This window comes from Xyrauchen texanus, chromosome 2 (assembly GCF_025860055.1).
Source record: "Xyrauchen texanus isolate HMW12.3.18 chromosome 2, RBS_HiC_50CHRs, whole genome shotgun sequence".
Lineage (NCBI taxonomy): Eukaryota > Metazoa > Chordata > Actinopteri > Cypriniformes > Catostomidae > Xyrauchen > Xyrauchen texanus.
In genome coordinates, this window is record NC_068277.1 from 19,822,756 (window position 1) to 19,842,387 (window position 19,632).

At 40.1% G+C, this 19,632-nt stretch overlaps 1 protein-coding gene across 2 annotated transcripts in view; it reads left to right on the forward strand.

The window, feature by feature from the left end:
* The first annotated feature begins 381 nt into the window (after window positions 1-381).
* The window catches only part of LOC127653026 (ephrin-B3-like), a 100,219-nt gene continuing 80,968 nt past the window's right edge, over window positions 382-19,632 (forward strand). For both annotated transcript variants that reach the window (XM_052139515.1, XM_052139522.1), the window contains exons 1-2: window positions 382-1,026; window positions 1,151-1,420. In XM_052139515.1, the coding sequence (XP_051995475.1) occupies window positions 1,284-1,420 (137 nt within the window). In that variant the 5' untranslated portion in view covers window positions 382-1,026; window positions 1,151-1,283. The remainder of the gene's footprint in view (window positions 1,027-1,150; window positions 1,421-19,632) is intronic.

The following is a 19,632-nucleotide window of genomic DNA, read 5'->3' on the forward strand; positions in this document are numbered from 1 at the left end:
GGGGTCACGACCGGTGATTTAAAACGGAAACGAATAGTTTAAAATATTTGCTTGTTGGAAATAGGCGCACCAAAAACTCCATCCGGAGACTTTTTCATAATGCGAACAATCCTTTACAAGAGCACTGGGAAAATATGTTTGCATGATATATGGATTTGTGCATGACTGACGTGATTTAATACCACCTCTACATGCGGGGGGAGGGGAAATCCCTCAAAGAAACATCCGCTCCGTTAGTGCGCACTCCAGCCGGAAGATAGGATCTTAGAAAATCTCTTTTCGAGCGACCCCAAACCCCCCCCCGCCCCGCCCTCTCTCAAACAACTCAGTCTGTCAGTGTGAGCCGAGCGTTAGGAACAAGTCTCACTAGTCGGATTTTCAGTCAGTGAGTCAGGCACATCGAGAGAATCCAAGCAGGACAGACGAGAAATGAACTATCTAATGACTTGCTACATCTGAGTACATTCTCAAATACCCTGCAGTCGAGACCCATGAATAAGGATTGCATTATTTTTTTCCCCCAACCTTGGCAAATCTGGCAATAATTTTGTCTGCCTTGACACATTTGTGTAGATTTGATATGCTTGCTTTTAATTGGCATTCATTGGTTTCGTTTCACTCCTGATTTTTGTTAATTATCTGGAATGTGAGTTGCACGTCTCAGCGTTTCATTGCATCGAAATCAAATTGTGCATGTGGAATTACTAGGAAGCACGACGAAAGAAACAGCAGGAGAACTGGAGGAGAGAAAGAAGAAACATATCTCCAGCATCAACATGTTCTTCTGAAGATGGGACTGTGCGAAGCGAGGACAAGCTCACCTATTTCAAACCATCATCCATCTGCCACCGTGCTCTGATGATCACATTTCCTTCTTAATCCGGAAAACCAAAATAGAGTTGGAGTGAAAAGAGAACGGGAAAACTAAGTCCAGCCTTAAAGCAGCACGAATTTATTGGGAAAGTAAACTCTTGCAGCAACAAAACGACTCTGGAAATTGATTTTGGAGCTGAGTTGAAGCCACGAGTGAGTTACAACACTTTCTTTGAGAAACAAATACACTTGACGACGTATTCTGTGGAGTTGTCTTCTTCAGTCCACATTTTTTGTTTTTGTTTTTGTTTAATCTGTTCTCTTGTATTTTTGGTAGATTTCCATGCAGGCTCCCAAAACACGTTGTCTCCACACTCATTGACGGATTCACCTATATAGTCCACTGGGCTGAAGCACATTCAGAGTCCAGAGCTCCTCCAACCTCTGGGAGAAGATCCCACAGATCTTTGATGAGAGTAAATAGATTTGAAATGGCGAGTTGGCGCTGTGGAAATGGATTGGGAATTCTGCTGATGTTCTTAGTGGATTTACTCGGGATCACGGCGACCAACATGGAGCCCATCTACTGGAATTCCTTGAACAAAAGGTAAGAGCCGCAACTAAAGGCATTGGGCACGGCGTTTATTCCTGCTTATTTAAGAAGAGCTTTGCGTTGGAGATAGTCAAACGCCGCGTTTTTTTGTGAGCAAATCGTTAGGCTGAGCGTTGAAGGACGGCTTTGAAATTCATCACGTCTGTTAAGCGCTATTACACAGACAAGCCCCATAGTGGATAATCACGAGTCTACAGACGTTACGAGCATCAATGTAGCCAGACTAATAAATGCAACATTTCACGACGGTATGTCTTGAGTAATTGTACAACAGCAGCAGCCACAGTAACTGCTGTTTATTGACGCGGCGCTATTTTCACTGCCTCCCTCATCCAGATACGCGCCACTTAGATTGGCATGAATTGTCGTTACTCAACACCGAGTATTCTTCCAAATGTCCCTAAAACAATGTAACATTTGTAAAAACGAGCGGGCCGAACTCGTGAGAAAGTGTAGAAGACAAAAACAACTACTAGGCTACTATCAGCAGCCTACTATTTTTAGTTACCAAATTCTTTCCTGTCAAGGTAGTAGTTTAAACAAAAGATATCATTGAGCTCAAGGTGTGAACTTTCACTCTTCGTCGACACCTACTAACGTGGAAAGCACTTGAAGGCGCATATTCTGACGGGAAGCGTTTTACACACGAGTGTTAACTTTAGATGGTCAGTCAGTCCCATTGCACTCTGCAGAATTTATTACTCCAGTCACGGAGGTGACACGATTTCCTCTGTTAAAGAAGCAATACTGGGTAATTTACGGCAAGATTTTTCGTCTTTTGCATCTCTAAATGGGGGAGGTTTCTTCAAACCAGCAACTGTGAATTAATTTAGTGGGTTAGCCAAAGAAACCCATGCAAACTGTGTGTCCGTTTCAGTCCGGCAAATAAACGACGATTTATGGCCGAGCGCCTTTCTTTCTCTTGCACTTCTGTCATTATTCGGCTTGTTTAAATGGACACCCAGCGTCGTGGGAGCACTTGTGTGCCCGGTCTAAATCGGTATGTGGGTTATTAGGGCTATTAGTGGTGCCACGAGCTCTTGAAAGACGAATAGGTTTTTAATGTGTCCATGTGGCGCATATACTGCGCTTCAGCAGATGCTATGGAGAGGGTTATTCTGTCCCCATGGACGCTGAGGGTTCTTGTTGGTGTTGGTTGTGTTAAACTAGCTGGGGTTTTCGGGGGACCTAATTTAGCACGGGAGTACGCAGCGAGGCTTGGCCATGACCGTGCGTTTTCTGCTTGACCGAAAGTCAAAATCGTCAGGATTCGTACGACTTCATTTGGCTAATTCGGCTAATTCGTAGGATATCGTGCGAGTGCACTCGTTTTAATTCCAATGACTTTCACTACAGCCAATTACTTCACTGGACATCGTTTCCATCGAATGGGTGACAATTACTTCTGTCACACACAACAACTTCATATCATGTTTAAACACTCTACTGATTAGTTACATTTAGATAAGGAGTTTGGGTAACGGAATAATATTAATAAGTATGTCCTTAATGCCTCGTGCATGGAACTCACGCTTCTGCATTTCACATTCAGGATTTTGCACATGATGGAGTCGTATGAGTTTATGAGAACAACATCGTGCGAGACCATACGAAATGGCCAACTCGTTAATTATTTACGACTTTTCATGAGATCGGGCTGGCTTGACCTTTACCTGAAAGTGAGAAAACCAGCACCACTGTCAATCGGTTTTAAGCGTTTCAGTCACTTTTAAACATTTCAAATTGATTAAACGTTATTTGCAATGGGCACTGGGTTTTTTATACCACAAAACAAATGTTCAAAATTTGTTTCATTTCACATTGGAAATACTCACAATTAAAGCTGAAGTATGTCATTTCTAAAAGAGCTTTCTGAATACGCCGCATATCTACCGTGGATCAAACAAAGAGATAATTCCACCCCAACTCAAGCCATTTGTTGAGTAATGTTGTTTGGGTGGGTCTAAACAGGTCTCTCAAAACATAAACTGGAATATTTATAGCACCGCAGAGACACAAGCTGTGTCCAAAACCACGTACTGTCACAGTACGTACTGTAATTGACGAAGGATGGACTTTTCGGCTGGTAAAACAGTACGTTCTTTTAGGTATGCGAGTAGTATGAATAGATTTTGGACATACTTCATCTGGGACGTGGTCTTGTGATCCGAATATATGATGTAAGAACAACAATCACGAAAACTATCTGCTCTGGTTTTGTTAAACAAGCACCCTTTAAGAACAAGGAACAAGTATCTTGGTATATTATAGCACTTACATATGAGAAGAGCTGTCCGAATTGCGATTCACCACCCTTCCTTTAAATCCAACATTTTGAACGTGACGTTTTATCCACTCCCGTGGTATTATGGGATAGTAAAGTTTCCAGTCGATCCACACTTCAAATTCTCGCCGGAAATAGAAGGTCATCAGGGTATTTCTCGCTAATTGCTACATAAATACTGTGAATTAGGGATTTGGGAAAAAAGTCATATTGCGATTATTGAGGTTAATATTGCGATTGCGATATAATAAACGAATGGTATCATGAGTAAACTTGCTTGGTTAACAAGGAAAATGCACAACTAGATTACTGATAATGCTGAAATGTGTATTTCTCAACTCAAACATACAAACTAGCAACAACAACTATAAATGTAATAAATGTGTTTTCAAATTAAAATATTTGTACAAAATTAAATTATGTCTTTGCATTACTGCAAACTTGTTATTTTCTCAATATTACACCTAAATAAAATAGAACAATAAATAAGAACATACGAATTTTCACGAAAATAAGATTGTCCAAACAAACAGGGACATTTAAGCATTTAAAGACATTTAAAGTCTTTTGAAAAGGAAACTGGATATAAAAGGCTGGTTCACTCAATATAACCACTAAATCATAGAGAATGACAGTTTTGGAATTTGTGTTCATTTACATGGCACGATCCCATATTATATGAACTTTAATTAAGAATAAAATAAAGATATATCGCAAAGCTGTGATCTGTGTTTCTATCAGACACTCGAGCCGCAGACAGCGGGGGTGAAAGACGAGCGTCTCCGTGTTAGAGGATGCATCAGCCGTCGGAACTTTAAATCTCTCCAGGTCTCGACTCCCGCTCAGATTGGATCTCTTCCGCGACTTTTTGAAGCGGCTCTGACCGCACAGAGAATGACAGTTTTTGAGTTTGAGCTTATTTACATGTCATGCTCCCGTATAATATGAACTTTAATTAAGGATGAAATAAAGATATATCGCCAAGCTGTGATCTGTGTTTCTGTGTTATTTTTTCTGGCCACCAGTTCAGTGTCTGCTCGGTATTCATCTTCACCTGATTTCCACGCTGAACACCGGAAACTCACATGACATGACCGGACATGCCACTCCCAAAACTGAGACTGACTGGTCATCTTTTTATTAGCGGTGTAGAAAATGGGCAAACAGCTCTCAGAGAGAATGGGCTGTCAGGTCCACACATACACTTATTTATTTAATATAATCGCAGCAGTCATATAATCGCGCAGGCTGACATCTCGATTGCGATATGGTTAATCGTGCAGTACTACTGTGAATCCGGACATACTACTCCATTGGCATACTGTTTTTAGCATACTGGGAAGTATGGAAATGTATCATATGAATGGCTAACTTACACTCACTGAGCACTTAATGTGGAACACTATTCTGCTCACCACAATTATACAGAGTGGTTATCTGAGTTACTGCAGACTTTCTGTCAGCTCGAACCAGTCTGGCCATTCTCTGTTGATCTCTCATCAACAAGGCATTTCTGTCAGCAGAACTGCTGCTCACTGGATGTTTTTTGTTTTTGTCACCATTCTGAGTAAACTCTAGATACTGTTTGGCATGTAAATCCCAGGAGATCAGCAGTTACAGAAATACTCAAACCAGCCCATTTTGCACCAACAATCATGCCACAGTCAAAATCAATGAGATCACATTTTTCCCCATTCTGATGGTTGATGTGAACATTAACGGAAGATCCTGACCCGTAACTGCATTATTGTATGCATTGCACTACTGCCACATGATTGGCTGATTAGCTAATCACATGAATATGTAGGTGTAAAGGTGTTCCTAATAAAGTGCTCAGTGAGTGTATAGTTGTCTTTGCATATTAATCTGCATAAAGCTACATACTTCAGCTTTATGACAAATGATAATTTTACACGGTAAAACTTTACATTACAGGATCCATGTTGCACATTTCATGTAGCCTTATTATAGGTGGGCACAGTAGTAATAATACTTAACTATAAATAATACTGTCTTACAAACAGATACTAGTTCTACCCTCATTTCTTAACGCAAACACACATTCACAAAAACAAACCAGGATTGCGGTGCTCTTATCAAAAGATCTGAAAAATACACACAAATAGTGTCTTAGTTGGTGTGGTGTAAATTAGGCTGCAAATGCAGACAAACACTTACACAGACAAGAAATCTACACCATGTGGTTTTTCTCTAGACTGCAGGAGATTGGGTCGTTCACACTAAAAGTAGCCATATGAAGGTTACATTGTTGGCAGTGCTGGATATTTTATAGGAATCAGTCAACCTCTGCTTTGAAGAGGAAGGCCAGCACCTGTGGAATCTTTTATTTACTCGTTCTGTCCCATCACTCTCTCCGTCACTTCTCCTCTCATCTCGCCCTCTCATGATGGCGCTGCCACTCTCTTCCCCGTACGAAATTAGAAACACGTGTAGCCTTCAGAGAAATGAGGAGAGACAGAGTTGAGAAGTGATGGGAGGAAAGAGGGATAGAGATGGGAGGGGGGAACAGCGGGACGCATCCTTAAATGTACAGAAATCAATATCTTTTAAGCCATGAATGTCAGTTTGAGTTAGGCTTAAAAAAATGCAAGTCCAGCACAGAGATCACCTTGAAATTGTCTACTTAGGGCAAAAAAATCGATAAAACCAAAATTGTATTTCTTCAGAGACACTGCAAATTAATGTAATTCTTTAATGGATATTTCATTATGTGGGCATGAATGAAAAAATGTTTTTGTAATCAAAAAAGGCACGAGATGGGATTCTGCAGACTTGTGTTTAGTAAACAGCAATAGTGTTTCTCATGTGAACATGCATGTCTGGGAAGTCTCCTTCACCTTCTGACATTAACACCCCGAGTATGTTGTTTACACACCAGAAAGACAAAGTGTGTCTGTGTGTGTCCTTGGGACCCGGCCCTCTTTCGATGATCAAACAACACCATTCCTGACTAATGATGTGAGGGTCAGTCAGAACTGTGTAATTCTTACAATTGACCATGTTAAGATGCTGGGCAGGAAATTTTGATCCCAAACGGTCACTAATGGCACTGACGGTTTCCATGTACTTCTCTCTAAATCATCGTATGTCACAGTAATTGCATTTCAGGGATTCGGATCTTGCTCAAATCTGTGGGGGGTTATTCAATAATGAATCCAGACAAGCGATTGTGTGGAACTGTAAGGGATTTGTGTGTTATCACAAATGTCACAGGGTCTCTGTGTGTGAGATGGGCCTATTGTAGCACTGCTCCCTCTCAAAGACATTAAAATGTAAACCCCCCACTGATTCTTAATTAATTAATTTATTGCAGGATAATTGGCCTTAGATAAATTGCTGGTTAAAGAAATATTCCAGGTTCTATACAAGTTAAGCTCAATTTTCAGAATTTGTGGCAAAATGTTGTTTATCATGAACAAAAAAGAAATATTTTGACTTGTCCTTTATTTTCTTAAAAAGAAAAAAGCACAAATCAGTGAAGCACTTACAATGGAAGTAAATGGGGCCAATATATTAAACCCTAAATTGACCATAAAAACAACGATTTAAACAAATGTACATCTCAAATAATACAAGTGCTCTTATTATAAGCTTCACATTTCTGCCTTTAAACCTTCCAAAAATTCTGCCTCATTCACTTCCCATTGTAAGTGCCTCACTGTTACCTTGATTTTTATTTATTTATTTTTTTTTTTTGAAAAAAGTAAAAAAGGAGGGATGAGTCGAAATTATTTTTTGTCAATTGATATCAACTTGTACTGAACCTGGACTGTTCCTTTAAGCAATCTCAGGGTTTTAAGAGGAGGCAAAAAAGGAAGGATATGAATCAAAAACATTCTCTCCACATAGTATTAGCTGAGACCCCCCGTCTCTTAATTTGTTCGTTTCTTTGGATAAAAGCATCTGCTAAATTAATAAATGTCATATTAATGTACAAACACAAACTGAGCATCATTTTTTATGCAATTTTGGGTGGAATTGAGTTTTGAAATGGTGTTAATATGCTAAACTGAATTGTATTTGAGTTGATCCATTTAAGCTTGCTAGGCCCACTTCTTGATAAAGGGCTTTGGTCAAGGAAAATGAGGTTTTATTCGAGGAAGATGAGAACTGTGTGCATATACACTGGAACCGCAATGTGAAGGAGGAAGAGAGAGTGTGTTCTTTGTGAATTCGAGAGTGAAGAAAGCTACCACTATTGTGAGTGTATGAATATATGCTTGTGTATATTAATGGGTTTTCTTAGATATATTGTGAGGATAAAATTGTCCACAGAACAATTTTAGGTAGCTAAATCTGACAAAAAACTCTCTGGGATGTCCCAAAAGAAATAAATCATAAAGTAAAACGGCAATAATTAATTATTTTTATTCTTTTTAAGTTTTCTTTTAGGGTTGGAGTTAAGGTTAGTCTGTGGTAATTATAATTAGCTTTATATAAAAGTAATAATAGAAGTCTATGGTATTTCTTCAGTTTGAATGCTTGGTAAACATGTGTCATGAAGAGTGTGTATAGCATTGGTGATGTGTCGGTGTGAAATAGTGATGTTTCAGCTCTTCCTTTGTATGGCGCCTGCTCAGGACCCTGCACTGAGAAACAGTGAATATTGTGTGTGTGTATGTGTGTGGTGCAGGGTCTGCTGGAAGCTTTACGAGCTCTCAGCAACAGGGGCTGTGAAAATGGCTCTCAGCTGATGTGGCAGAATAAATGCAGCCTACCTGCAGACCAGACACACACTCACACACAAAGTAGGAGAATGCAGAAACAAAGGCGCCTTCCCTGCTGAGACAGCCAGAAGTGTGTTCAGGGGCTGTATGATGCAAATGTAAAGAGCACATGTTTACACAAACACACTTCTGTGTGATCCAGACATTTGCAAGGTGTTAATTTAAGTCATTTTGGAATAATTGAGAGGACGCAGATTGTCACACACATGGTTTAATTGTTAAACTAATGCTGACGTGAGGGGAACGGTGTGTTCCTGAGAGTGGGCCCCTAGGGGCCGGGCCTCCAAAACCCTTGCTGCGTGGTACGAAAGAGTGTGTGTGTGTGGTCTTGTGCTGAACATCTCTCATCACCTCTCTCATCTCCTCAGTGATTGTTTGAGTCTACATGTATTTGTGTGTGCAGGTATGTGACGACAGTTCAAGTAAACTGGGCCTCGTCACTTTTAGCTATAATATTCAGACACTGATGGACACATAAAAAAGAGAGTCAGTTTAACACATCGTCTGTAGTCATCCCTTATTTGTTTTTCTCCATTTTTCTTTTTCTTTTAAGACTCGGTAATGAAGCTGATCAGGGTCTGTGCCCACCTGCTGCTACAGATGTTAAGACATTCACTTCTGTTCTCTCTCTTTTTCTTTCTAATTTTTGGTTAATTCCTCTCACAGGTCTATAGGGTCACATGACAGTATGTGTGTGTGTGTTTGTGTGTGATTTGGTTAGTTCACACACAGACCCCCTTGACTAATCAGGATCATCCTCTCCTGCTGTCATAAGGTCCAGCGTGGGTCAAACACACACACACACATACACACGCCATCAGGGTCAGGTCTGGGAAATAACAGGGTAAAGTGGGGAAATGAGGGCTAAATTAAGATAGGTGATAGGTCTTTATGTCTTTCTTTTATTTGTTTCTTTGTTTCTTTCCTTCTTTCTTTCTTATAAATCATGTGGCTTGTTGAGCAGATGTGCTATTACTATTTAATCAGAATTGTCTGGTGGGTAAGAAAATCCCATAAACTTACATTGAAGGATTGAAGGAGGGATTGAGCCATATCTTGTTATAATAAAATAATTGAGACTTGGTGGTGGGCTCTTTGGACTTGGATCAGCTATGAACTAACCACAGCACTCATCGTAGTTTTACACTGGCAAGCACCACTGACATTATCTTCAGAAAATGTAAAAGTATAGTTTATTTCTTGCTATGTTCCTGTAGCTTCCTCTTTCTTCTCTGTTGATTAGTGATGAATCTTATAGTTAATTAGCCTGAGGTGAACTGCCCCCTGTGCAGATGGGCCTTACTACTATAGATTAGCCCCTATCTCCCAGACCGCTTTTATTGACTCGTGACTTCCCCTCCCTCTGACTTCTGCTCTAATATCAGATCTGGGATCAGTTCTGAATGGGAAAACAAAATTATGTGCATTGACATGGCTGACTCCAGATCTGTATGTAATAAAAAATTTGACTCTGGAGCCTCTGCATGAGGTAGCTCTGTTTACTCTATGTTGATTGGCTGATAAAAAAAAAGATAAATAATTAAATAAACATTATGATTGTCAAAAAGGACCAACATTTAATTAATCTACCAAATAATCAACTCATAACAATGAATTAACTGATAGAGTTAACATTGATTTTATATACACTCAGAGAACTTTATTAGGAACACCCATAGACCTATTTATTCATGTGATTATCTAATCAGCCAATCATGTGGCAGCAGTGCAATGCATACAATCATGCAGATTTGTGTCAGGAGCTTCAGTTAATGTTCACATCAACCATCTCCGTGATTTTGACCGTGGCATGATTGTTGGTGCCAGACGGGCTGGTTTGAGTATTTCTGTATCTGCTGATTTCCTGGGATTTTCACACAGAACAGTCTCTAGAGTTTACTCAGAATGGTGCCAAAAACAAAAGACATCCAGTGAGTGGCAGTTCTGCAGACAGAAATGCCTTGTTGATGAAGGAAACGGAGAATGGCCAGGCTGGTTTGTGCTGACAGAAATACTACGGTGACTTGGATAACCATTCTGTACATCTGTAGTGAGCAGAATAGCATCTCAGAATGCACAAGTCGTTGAACTTTGAGGTGGATGAGCTACAACAGAAAAAACCACATCGGGCACATAATTAGGACCATAGTGTTTGTAAAAAGTGCGTACTGAGTGCATATGTCAGTGTACATAAGCTAAAATTAGCAGTGTAGTTAATTTCAGAGGAAAAAAATAATTTCTTTGAAAATTATTGTGGTCCTCCACCTGAAAATTTTGTGAACCACAGTTTTTTTGTTTGCTTTGAAGTGTATATCTAGTAGTCAAAATTCTATCAGGGTTTGGCCAAACTGACTCCAGACGTGTAGATATGTGTCCAGACAAGTATGGCCATCTGTAACCTATAATTACTGGAAGATCAGATAGGACTCAGATATCTGCTCAGTTCTGGTGTCAGTCTGTGGGTCTGTAATGGGGTCAGTGTCACTGCTGGGGCCGAAGGTTACTGATCTCATAGCTGTAAATGGGAGCCGCAGACAGATACATGGAGCCACACATCATTTGCATTGCCATCTCTTAAGAACACAGAAGCAGTAAGATTTCAGGAGAGGAACAAACGGTTTTCAACGGAAACTGGCCCATCTGCAGTTGTATTCAAAGCATTCAAAGCAAAGCAAACCTTTCTTATCCTCCGCAACATCTGACTGGGCTGCTTTTGTGATAAGTGATTTCTGATTTTGACTGAGGCATCATGATTGTTGTTGATGCATGCACTTAAAATACATTGACAGGGGGCTTTCTTGTGTGTGTGTGTGTGTGTGTGTGTGTGTGTTTGTGTGTGTGTGTATTAGTTTGGACCAACCAAGGTCTGTCCCTTTACAAAATCCTAAAAGCAATAGGGATTTATACTGGCCACTTAAATTTGAGTATATCAGATCTGAGAACAACTCAGTGCATGTGTGACAGTTTGTAATTTTCAGTTAGGGGGCCTGGCGTTTGACGTGACCTACTTATAGAGTGTGAGAGATGGTCAATGGATCACGACCATGAAGGCTTCCTGCCTCTCACACACACACACACACACACACACACACACACACACACAATACATAAGTGTATTGGTGTTCCTAATAATATAATAATAAAGCGCTCAGTGAGTGTATATATTTTTAATTGCACTGAAAATTCTGGTTTTAGTTGTTTTATTGATTGTTTTAATATTTCATTATATTTCAGTTACATTGTTCCAAAAATTTTTGGCCTTAAAAATATCTGAATTTCGTTTCTATTTTTGGCTCTATATCTTGCCAAAAATATGACCCACAAATGAGCATGAACCCTAAAGCAAAACATCTCAAATGATTAGCACTCTGGGAGGCAGCTCATAAAACACTTCAACACCGTGACACACACACACACACACACACACACACACACACACACACACACACACACACACACACACACATACACACACACTCATGTTGTGTTTCCATGTTTTATGGGGACTTTCCATAGACATAATGGTTTTTATACTGTACAAACTTTATATTCTATCCCCTAAACCTAACCCAACCCCTAAACCTAACCCTCACAGAAAACTTTCTGCATTTTTACATTTTCAAAAAACATAATTTAGTATGATTTATAAGCTGTTTTCCTCATGGGGACCGACAAAATGTCCCCACAAGGTCAAAAATTTCAGGTTTTACTATCCTTATGGGGACATTTGGTCCCCACAAAGTGATAAATACACGCTCACACACACACACAACACACACACACACACACACACACACACACGTTGGTCTACCTATCATTATGAGGAATTTCCATAGACATAATGATTTTGATAGTGTACAAACTGTAGATTCTATCCCCTAAACCTAACACAACCCCTAAACCTAACCCTCACAAAAAACTTTCTGCATTTTTACATTTTCAATAAAATGTTTTTTAAGCTATTTAAATTATGGCAACACTAGAAATGTCCTCATAAACCACATTTATAGCATAATACCCTTGTAATTACCAGTTTGTAACCTAAAGAATTGTCCTCGTAAACCACATAAACATGCCCACATACACACACACAAACAGGAACACAGTCTTCCCTTATAGAATGCAGAACGCTGTACTCACAGTTAGTGACACCACTAGGGCCATGTTCCATTCTAAGAACGCAAGGCCCTCCCACGGTTTCCCTGCACACTTCAGTTTGAAGAATCCATCATGTTAGGAAACATAAACCATCCCACCAGCAGCGCAGTTTTCTGCTATTACCATTGATGGCTTTTACCTAGACAAACAATCACAAAGGTTACAATTACCTACCAGATGACAGACATAATCAGTGCTGAATTCATTCTCTTCAGGTTCAAATGTAAATGTTCCTGAAGTTTCATCACTTGACCTTATGTCAGATGATAGTGGAATTGTTAATGTTGTGGACATTTTGTTGTGGATGTCCCAATGTGGATAGTAAATTTGCACTTTTCAGAGAGCTCAATAAAATATTCAAAATTATATTTTAGTTGCATTTGAGGGCAAAAAGAAAAAAATCATTCATTGTGTAAAATAGGCACATAATATCGGAATATCGTTCACAGGTCCCTGAATCGAATCAAATGGAAATCCTATCGTGGCAGATTTTGAAGTATTGCAAATATCGGATTGCAGGCCAAGAGAATCAATATAAGATCATCCATCCATCCATCCATCGTCAACCGCTTATCCTGTGTACAGGGTCGCGGGGGGCTGGAGCCTATCCCAGCTAACATTGGGCAAAAGGCGGGGGACACCCTGGACAGGTCGCCAGTCCATCGCAGGACCACACATAGACAGACATACACTCACACTCACATCCACACCTAGGGCAATTTTTTTTGGAAACACCAATTAACCTAGCCTGCATGTCTTTTGGATGGTGGGAGGAAGCCGGAGTACCCAGAGAGAACCCACGCAGACACGGGGAGAACATGCAAACTCCACACAGAAAGGCCGGGGCAACCAGGGTTTGAACCCACGACCTTCTTGCTGTGAGGCGACAGTGCTAACCGCTGCACCACCGTGCAGTATAATATAATAATTTATATTAATTTTATATTTATATTAAATTATATTTTATTATATTTCACATGTTACTTTAAGGCTCTCCGATTAAACCCACAAGCCCTTATTTCACATTAAGAAAGGCCTTTTAGATTCTGTGTTTCTTCATTCTATCTATTCTATTCTTCATCTCGGGTGTGACACAGGGTTCCTCTGTGTCACTGCGTGTCATTAACACTGCGTGTATGAACCCACGACATCAAATAACATTTGCCATTACATGAAAGTTAAATTAAAGTGAAAGCAGAGCGCTTTGCATTCACTAAAATCCTCATTTATATTTTCGCGGGAGTATGGCGCAAACCTCTGCAGACGGCACGTGCATCACAGCGCTTGAAGTCTGGTTCAAAGGGGTGTATCCTCATGTGCACTTTTATTTATTTATTAAAATTTGGAATTCCCAATGGGCTCTACGTCCTTGTGGTGGTGTAGTGACTCGCCTCAATCTGGATGGTGGAGGACAAACTCAGTTGCCTCTGTGTATGAGACCGTCGATCCGTGTATCTGATCACGTGACTTGTTGAGTGCATTAACGCGGAGACATAGGGCATGTGGAGGCTTCATGCCATCCACCGCGACATCCATGTACAATTCACCACGCGTCCTACCTAGAGCGAGAACCACATTACAGAGACTAAGAGGAGATTACCCCATGTGACTCTACCCTCCCTAGCAACCGGGCCAATTTGGATGCTTAGGAGACCTGGCTGGAGTCACTCAGCACGCCCTGCATTCGAACTTGTGTGTCCAGGGGTGGTAGTCAGCATCTTTACTCGCTGAGCTACCCAGGCCCCCTCATGTGCTTTTTAGGAGCTGCATTCAGCACGGCCTGTGGTGCAGCTCAGTGAGATGTTTGATGTGAGAATTAGACACTCAAACAAGCTGTTCATTCCCTTATTTGGACATTAAAATGTGATTGGAATTATTGAAAAGTGGACAATAATCATGGTTATCTAAAATAAATACGATCAGACGATTATTAAATAATCAGCGAAAGGCCTAGGGCGATAGAGTAACTTTCAAATGTTTATGCTATTAAAATGTTATTATTCAGGTAAGTTGCTACAAATATAGTGACTTATTTGCTAAGAAATATTCTCTTGAAACTATTGCTCCGCCATTACAGTAGTTGACTTGAAAGGGAAAACTCACTTTTGAAGCTGACAGATCACATTAATCTCACTATAGCGCCCCTTGTGGCATTGCTGAGAATGCAATGCATACTTGCATCTGAAACATTTTTGAACCCACAAGCAAAATCCAACTTGCATAGCTAGAAGTGCATTCTGCATTCAGGTACTTGTGTAGAAGATCTTTCGGCTATGTGGGCGACCCAATTAAAAAAATTGTTTTGTCATTTCCTGATTCCCCAACTCCCCTTATGTTTCTGTCACCTTTTAGACTGTTACTATCACCCCCCATACCCCACAATGTATAGTGTGTTCTGAACCAAACTGAAGAGCTAAGTTACTAGTATAATGTTGTAATTGGAAGAATAAAACAATGAGAGCACCCCCCACCCCACCCCTTTGCAGTGTAAACGTGATCTTTGTTATCAGTTTAGTTCTGGTCCCACAGCACAGTTCAGAGTAGTGTTTCCTCAGCAGAAAGTGAGGCGTTAAGTGCTTGTGTGTTCGTAGAGACTGGTAGTGCTGCAGGCGGGGTGGAGGGGTGGCAGGGTGAACCCTGTTTTCATGAGCAAGACGGCAGCTCCAGTTTGGCCCCCTGAGCCTATGCCTGTTTTAATATCGTTTCAGTATTTCAGCTGCATTTCTTATAATTCAGCCCAGCCTTTAGATGCACTTCGGAGCAGAGTCAGCTTTGAGTTTCACCCTTTTTTCAGCTTGTTTCTTTCCCTTCTGCAGAAAAGCTTTAATGAATACGTCTGTTAAAAAAATGTTTATAGCTCAGAGTGCTGGATCAAATCCAACTTCAGGGGTTAAATTTCCTATGAGGCTGGACTCCCTCTCTGCCTCCTTCAGTAGTGTATCACTTGCCTCTCTGCCTCTCTCCTCTCCTCCTCCTGCTCTCATCCCCTCAGAACAAAAGAGGTCTCCACTGCACCTCACTGAAATACCTCACACACACACACACAGACACACACACTCATGTTGTGTTTCCATGTTTTATGGGGACTTTCCATAGACATAATGGTTTTTATACTGTACAAACTTTATATTCTATCCCCTAAACCTAACCCTCACAGAAAACTTTCTGCATTTTTACATTTTCAAAAAACATAATTTAGTATGATTTATAAGCTGTTTTCCTCATGGGGACTGACAAAATGTCCCCACAAGGTCAAACATTTCGGGTGTTACTATCCTTATGGGGACATTTGGTCCCCACAAAGTGATAAATACACGCTCATGCACACACACACACACACACACACACACACACACACACACACACACACACACACACACACACACACACGCACACACGCACACACACACACACACACGTCTTAACACATATATACTCCCATTTAAACACTGAATCACTCTCTAAAAATTATTTCCCTCTCAATGAAAACCCTCCCCTCTCTCTCCACCTTTCCCCTCATTCTTTCACTCTCTCTTTCTATTAGTTTTCCTGTCTCCCAATCCAGTTTGTCTCTCATATTATACATGTTTGGCAAGACTTGTATGTCTCTCTGTGTGTGTGCTTTGTTTAAATAGTTGCTTGTGTTTCTCTGCTTCGTTGCCTGTCTTTTCAAAGTGGGTGGTTTGACAGGTTTTTGCCAATCCGAACACCTCAAACCCACACACACACGCACGCACGCACACACACACGTTTACCTTGCTAACTAAATGAGGACACACTGTAGACTTTTTATTGTTTTTATGTATAGCTTATTTTAATTACCACTGACTAACCTCAACCCAATATTTGTAGTGGTTACAGCCTTGCAATTTTGTCCCCAAGTATAGCTAAGTAACCCCTCCCCCACATACACACTTAGTCTTTTGAATACGACTGATTTCTAAAGGGCAAGTGATTACCTATCGCAGACCTATCTGAGTCATTTAGCTACATTTGTAAAGGACTGTGTGACTCCCACCTTTTCAGTGGTGGTTCTTGGTACTTTACCGCCGAACAACAAGAAAATCAATCCTTTATTACCTTTCCCATACTCCTTCTGCACTTTTCTTTCTTTTCTGTCAGACATTTTTCTCTCCTTCCTCAGTAGTGAATTTTTCCCCACATCTCTCTCTCTCTGTTGGAGTCCGGCTGTATAACTCCAGAGCCACGGGAGGGAGAACAGATGGAGAGGTTTTCTTTCTTTCCTTCTACTTAAAGAAAGGGAGGTTAAAAATGCCAGGCAGAAGGGCGTGGGGGATTTGTAGGGTGGCAGAGACAAAGACTCCGCAATCTAACAATCCCCTTTCCACCTCCCAAGCCTTTTACTGCACAAATGTGATGGGCCTTTGTGTGTGTGTAGGGTTGTGAGTTTAGATTTTCCTAATTTGTGTGTGTGTGGTTATATTTTTAGTGGTGCTTGCTTAGTCTATTACTACTAATCATCCTTAGGGTTAGGGCTTTATACAAACTCTAACCCCAAGTTTTAAACTTTGGTGCATAACTCAATCTGAGCTACAGACATGAATAATACCTCAAATCATGTGGCTTGCTGAGTATGATGATGAACGATAAAGTGGGGATGAATCAAATAGACATACATTGAAGGACCTGAATATCATAGAGTAAGCGATTCCAATTCATAAGCTCTCAATTCTAATTTAGATACTATTAAATTAGATTGCTATTCATTTGAGCATAATTCAGTTATAATTTCCATTTGGCGTACACATGAAAGAATTTCTCTCTCAGCTAATGTTGTAAATAATACAAGGAACCTTCTAACATTACAAAAGTATTAATTAAAAAAAAATTAACAACAGGGCCCAAACTTTGCAGTTCAATGGCCATTTATTTAACAGATAAGAGAATGAACACAACACAAAATGGAAGTAAACTTTAAAGTAAAGATCAATCTTGGGATTTCAAGAATCAATGTCGGGATCATTCAAATGAAGATCGCGATTAATCGAATAATCAATATTTTTACCCAGCCCTATAGCACCGTATAGGCCTGTAAAGGAATGAGCAGCCACGCACAAATGTCTCGTCAGAAAATGCATACAAACACCAATCAGCAACTTTTTTAGTTCAACTGGAAATTCTGACATGGATGACCCAGTCATACATGACGGCACACACGCATAACTATGTACATGCTATCAAACACACTCAGACTTGCACGCTTAGAAGGAGAGAGAGCCAGTGTGTCTTATTTCATACACTGTAACACACATTATCAATTACTTCTCTGCCTGGCATTCTAGAGTTTTCATCCGAGTATGTACAATTCCTACCCACCTGGATCATGTTAGACTCTCTCTCTCTCTCGCTTTCTCTCTCTGTCTCTCTCTGTCTCTCTCTCTCTCTTCTCTCTCTCTCCCTCTTTCCATGAATAAGTGCCCAGATCCGTGCTGAATGGACTCTGATAGGCATCATCAGGCAGCAGCATTCCCTGTATCTCTCTCTTGCACTCAGTAGGAGTCTGGATATTGAGTTTCGTTTGGGTTCGGAAGTGAAATGGGGTGCAGATGAAACTAGTCTGTCCTCACCTCACTCACTCCTTCTCTCCCTCTCTCCTTCTCCCTCACATCTTGGCCACGGGGAGCTGCCGTCTATTTTCTGAGGGAAATATCACATCATGAAGGAAAACACAGCTTCGCTCTCCCCCGGTCCCTCCAGTGCAGATCATTTATTTATTCTTCACATTGGAATTGGAGCACAGAGAGAAAAAGAAATGATCAGATTCATAAATTCCTCCTTTAAGATCTTGAAAGTGTGAGCGTCAGGGGTGTGACTCGTTTTTTGAGTGTTTAGTGTGAACTTGGGCATGCTGGTAAGTTTGAATGTTAACACTAAAGCTAATTTACATTAAGTTTATGCAGCGTTCATAGTCCATAGTCAGAGGAGACACCATATTTAAATTCACAAAAATTAGGCTCTGAAAAACATAAATACTGTATATGTCATACTGTCTCAAAGAAACAGTTTAGCCTCATGTCGTTCCATGTCGTTTTTCTTCTTCTGTGTAACACAAAAGATGTTTATCAGAATTTCCAAGCTGCTCTTTTCCATACAATAAAAGTGAATGGTTGGGCAATTCCACAAAAATGTCAACCATACAGTGGAAAAATGGCGATTTCAATCTTATTTCAATTGTTCATGCAGCCTTGTTGGGTATTATAACGTAATAAAATATATCTCAGAGGTCGAAGTCGGCAGATTTCAAAGCATTTTTGATGGTTCCCCTTATGATGTAAATGCTGCTTTCACAACTGCCACGTCCGTGATGAAGAGATATCATGTCCGTAACGCTGTGATCTCCCAAAAACTCATGTCCATTTTTGTCACATCCGTAACGCAAGCTCATTTCTCAATCTAAACTGACTTTTTTTTTTTCCCCAGACTGAAACTTTTCTTTATGTCTGTACTCTATCTGCATGGTCTGTGATTATACATATACTGAAAATTGTTCAAAATACTGTTAATGAGTACTTTATATATGTTATATAAATTTATGTTATATTTCACATTTTCATAAATGTCACATCCGTAACACTGGAATTGCCCTTTACTGGGTCTGTTGAGTTCCAAAAAGGACAAAAAAGCACCATATAAGTAGTCCATATGACTTGTGTGCTATTTTCCTAGTCATCCAAGGCTTCACAATAGCCTTCTGTAAGTTTTCAGACTGGAATTGTTCATGACAGTTATGCAAATTTACCCCCCAATTCTCATTAGCGCAATGCAAAAAAAGATGGTCATTATGCTATTCTCATACAGAAACGTGAAAACAATGATGTATTTTTTAAATTGTGAAGTATATATACATCATAGTAGTACACCCTTTCTACTGCCATACATTTTTTTTACTGTAATATAGTAAAAAATGCCTATGTTATGGTAATGTGAGTCATTGAAAACAGTTGTAAAAGTAGGACGTCCAGATGTATAACGGTAATGAACATTGTGGGGCAAAA